The sequence below is a fragment of the Solanum stenotomum genome, chromosome 9 (genome assembly GCF_019186545.1).
Source record: "Solanum stenotomum isolate F172 chromosome 9, ASM1918654v1, whole genome shotgun sequence".
Taxonomy (NCBI): domain Eukaryota; kingdom Viridiplantae; phylum Streptophyta; class Magnoliopsida; order Solanales; family Solanaceae; genus Solanum; species Solanum stenotomum.
The window spans coordinates 40,284,443-40,289,201 of NC_064290.1; the positions used below are offsets into that span (position 1 = coordinate 40,284,443).

General features: G+C 29.1%; 1 protein-coding gene across 1 annotated transcript; it reads left to right on the plus strand.

The window, feature by feature from the left end:
* Positions 1 to 914: 914 nt before the first annotated feature.
* LOC125876835 (uncharacterized) lies at positions 915 to 3,597 on the plus strand. Its single transcript, XM_049558091.1, has 2 exons — positions 915 to 1,349; positions 3,030 to 3,597. The coding sequence occupies exons 1-2, from the start codon at positions 927 to 929 to the stop codon at positions 3,504 to 3,506; spliced, it is 900 nt and encodes a 299-aa protein (XP_049414048.1). The 5' UTR covers positions 915 to 926; the 3' UTR covers positions 3,507 to 3,597.
* The last annotated feature ends 1,162 nt before the right edge of the window (positions 3,598 to 4,759 follow it).

Genomic DNA, 4,759 nt, shown 5'->3' on the forward strand with positions numbered 1-4,759 from the left:
TTACATGAATATCACTCTTAATCAGTTTTCTGCTCCAAAGATTCAAAATGCTAATCATAAGCTAAGGAGTTTTTTCTACGTATTTTAAATTAAATACTCCGTTTGTTCCTAATTATTTGTCCACTTTTGAATTGGCACACCTATTAAGAAAACAATTATTGACATAATGAGTTTACCATTTTACCCCTATTAATTATGAAGTGAATGAATCAAAAACTTATGATTTCAAAAAATTCTATCTTTTCCAAAGCAATTAATTGAGGGTATAATAAGGTAAATAAATTTGTTCTTTCTTGATTTGTCAAAATTGACAAGTAATTAGGAACAACTAAAAAAGAAAAAGTGGACAAATAATTAGAGACCGAGGGAGTATACAAAATGTGCTAAATAGGGAAAGATTTGATAACATAAGCTAATTTTAGTCTTAAACTTGGCCAAATAATATAGAGTGTTAGGTGATAAATGGGGGTTGAATTGAATATAAGTTGACCATAATGGGTCTTGTTAATAAATGGATGGTTAATGGTTTCTTGACCCTCCAAAATTTAGTTTGACTGAATGGGGTTAGGCTTAATAAGTTAAAATACGGGTCATAACTCATCTTGCTTAACTCTTAAGTTTGAATTGCTTTTTTTTTTTTTTAAACATTCTTTAGTACCTTATAAATATTCTTTGTACCTTATCAAACAAAAATAAATTAATAAAAATTTTCATAAATCAATTTTAGCTAGATATCAAACCAGTGTAAAAAAAAACCTAGCACACACCATAAGTTTGAGGATCATGTGCATATTTCTTTGTTTAGGCTTTTGAATAAGGAGAATCTTTACTCATTAATCCTTTCCTATATATATGCTTGACTAATACCTCTTTTTTACTCAACAAGCATTATATATATGTTTGTCATCAAAAAATATTAACAAAATATGGATTCATCAAGCAAATTGTTCCAAATTTCTAGAGAGTTATCAGTAGGACATTCTTCAAGAATTTATGATTATAGAAGAGGTGAAGGGGTTCCATTTGAATGGGAAAAGCAGCCTGGAACCCCTAAAATTAATCCAACAAAAGAAGATGTCAATATACCGCTTAGCCCTCCACCTTCATTTCAAAGCATAGGGCTTACTAAACCTTGTTTTGATGATCATGATGAATCAAAACATTTCAAGGTTTGGCTTACAAACAAGATGAAGAAATTGCATTCATCAAAAAGATTTGTGAAATCGCGTGATGGAGACGATTCGTTTAACAACTCTAGTTCATCTTCATTTGATTCAAACACTAAAGAGAGGGATAAATTTTCAAGGGATTTAATGGAGGATTCATATTGTTGCAATCTCACATCAATGGTTGGTAAATGTTTTAAATTTTATTTTCATTTGTCATTTTGTGTTAGTTACTCTGTTTCAAATTGTTTGTCTTGTTTTAATTTGACATGAAGTTTAAGAAGAAAAAAAAATTGTTTTGATTTGACATAGAGTTTTTTTTAAAAAAAAAAATAAGTCTTGAGATCTTAAACTAAATATATGTAAAATATACTAAAATATTTTTGTGGTGAAAACATATTATGTGAAAAATAAAATTAAAGAGTTAATACAAAAAAGAAAAAGGTATTTTTTTCAAAACAATTTGAAAGGGAGAGAATAAAAGATTTAGCATTTATTTTAATTTTTTTTTTTTATTATTATTTCCTTCCAAGTATGTTATAAATATCATGTCCTTTAAATAATAATATCAGGTAATCTTCCATGAAAGGTGGGATTATTAGTAACTTAACAAATATGGAAAATTGCATGCAACAAAAGGTTGATATAATTATAGTGATAGTATAAATTTATATACTTTAATATAAGTAAGTAAATCTTTTCCTGAATAAAAGACTTAATGTCATAATAATTAGAGTGAAGTGGTTAAAACATATCTAAATTAATTTGCTGTGAATTATTATTTTTATTTTTGAATTATGTCTAATACTAATAGAACGCCCATATGTTTGAATAAGTGAATTTGACAGCGCCCCAGCTAACAAGCTTTAATGATATGTATGTAGGCTGATTAAAATAATCTTATAATCCTATACACACACACTAATTATGACATCTAAAACAAAAAGAAGAAGAAGAAGAAAGAATAAGTGGTTAAATAATTACGACACCTTGAGCGAAAAATCCACATCTTTTACGATCTGAGATTCTGAATAATGATTGAAATACTTGTTATGTGAGGTGACATTTTAGAAAAGTTTTTAACTTCATTTAGACAAATGTATTAAGAATGTTTTAGTTCTAGACATAATTTGGAGACTAAAATAATATGTGTATCCAATTCAAAAACGTTTTCACCACTCCAGGTAAAAAAACTTATGCAATTATTTATTCACAAAAATAGTGAATGTGCGGATCTTGAATCATTAGCGTTCAGCGGAGACTCTTAGGAGTGAAGTTATATGATATTAAATTATAAATTAATAATCTACTATAACATATTCATTTATAATATGTTATTTATTCTAAGTTATCAATTTTTATATCCAATTATTTGTAATTATCTTTTAAATGATATGATTTATTTAAATATTTTTACACATATGGTACTTTAAACTCTATTTGTAAATTAGCATTAACGTTTGGACTATAATTGCATTTGTTTTGCTTTTACTTTTATGTGTTCTTTAAGAAATCGATTTGGTTTTGAGAGAACAGATTCTGAAAGATTCTTTTAACTTCCATCTTGAGAAAACAAATTCTCTCAAGAAGGAAGCCAAAAAAGAAACAAAAATCCTAGTAATCTTCTCAATTTTCTCGAGAAATTGACATAAATAGTCGTCCATCAAAATGATTACCAGCAAATGTATATTTTTTATATATTATCACTATCTTTGTCCCAAATTACATCACTCACTTTCCTTTTTAGTCAGTTTCAAAAAATTATACATTTTTTTATTAAGTAACAGTACTTTAACTTTTAAATGCTCATTTTATCCTTGATGGAATGATTTATAGTCACAGAGCTAGCTAATTGTGTTGCAGGATAAAGAGGAGGGCTATAGAAAAATGCACAAGAGAGAAGAAATTGGTGAAAGATTATTTGTTGAGAGAATAGTTTCAAGAATGTCATCAGTAGACCAATCTTACTATAGAAGCACAGTAGAAGGAATTCCCTTCAAATGGGAAATGCAGCCAGGTACTCCTATGGCTATACATACACCACAAAATGAAGTCATTCCACCACCTAGCCCTCCACCAATGATACAAAGTTTGGCATTCCCTAAACCTTGTATTCCTCATCATGATCAAGACAATACACCTTCTAATACTTGGGAGAAAATCAAGAGAATGATCAAAAGTAGTCATCAAGTAAGGCGCCGCAATTCAGTTATATCTTCTTCTATCTTGAAAAAGAAAGTGCTACCCTTGTCTAAACTTACAAAAGACGTCTTGGGGAGGAAATTTTGCTTCAATCCATGGAAGATTAAAGCAAATCTTGCGTCTTCAAGACGCATATGAATTACATTATAGACTTCTTACTAAAGAGTTATGCGCACATATATAAGCCAACAATAGTATGAATGGGACAAAAACGTGATGAAAAGTTATATGTTTAACATATACAAGTTGAATTTGTGTATTGTTCCATCGATGTTTATTATATACTTCATGTGCAATTTGGCGATCGTGATCGTGTTAATTTGATGCATGGTACTACTACATGGTGGAGAAATGGTATTAATAATACTTGATAATTTAGAAGAAAAATCATAACGAATTTTATGCCTTCTACTCCTGATGAGACAAGCAGAAAATTAACATGAGTGATAATCTACTAGGTAGATGCGTGTCAGCTTAAATAATACTTCCTCTATTACAATTTATGTGACAATCTCATACGTAATGAAATCTAAAAAATAAATTATGACTTTTTGATACTCATCATTTTAAACACATCTTAATATGCATTTTAATATCAAAATAACAATATTAATTTGCATGAGTAAGTGATGAAAGTGAGCATTATTTTTTGGTACAACTCATGTAACCACTATTACATGTTTCACATTAATTACCCCACTGCATATTCTACAATATTAATTATTATCCCACTAATTTGTTATTTGATCTATGAAAAAATTTTACACCTAAAAAAAGTAGTGTTTCTTCCTTTGTGTTTGAGCTGAGAAATATTATATGAAGTATGAGAATTATGAGAAGTGGGTGAAACATATTGTAGTAGTGTGTAGTGAGGTTAGAGTAGTGAAAAAAGAATTGAGAGAAAGGAAAATATTTCAAGTTTCCAACTTATTGACTATACCAAAGAGATTAATTTTATGTTGAAGAAATTAAAGTGGTTTTTTTTGGAGCTTTGGATTCTTCTACTAGTCTAGAGCAATTTGAATTGTACGATGTTGTTGGTTATTGTATCTTGGAGGGGACAAGTCAAGAGTTATACTACTGGATTGGTGAATATTATACCACAGTCAACTTGAATCTCCTTAAAAAGAGCAAAACATTTGCGTCCCAGCCTGAATATTTTTTGGTAATAAACTGTGAACATATTACCTCGACAATAAAAAAAAATAACAATCTAAAGAGTACACTAGTTCCAATCCCCTTTCAGAAAGGTTATTGGCCTGCTAGTGCCTCAGTAATCAACTATACATTTCTGTCTCCCTATCCTTCTAGTTGTTGTATTAAGTTCCTACAACTATAAGCTCTTTTTGTACTCATTTGGCTTCCTATTCTTTCCTTCACCTCCTTTTGTA

What these genes read in the sequence shown, in the direction of transcription:
- LOC125876835 (XM_049558091.1), top strand. Translation starts at nt 927, where the DNA reads ATGGATTCATCAAGCAAATTGTTCCAAATTTCTAGAGAGTTATCAGTA. An exon ending in GTTGCAATCTCACATCAATG is followed by an intron (nt 1,350 to 3,029) that starts GTTGGTAAATGT and finishes ATTGTGTTGCAG; the next exon opens with GATAAAGAGGAGGGCTATAG.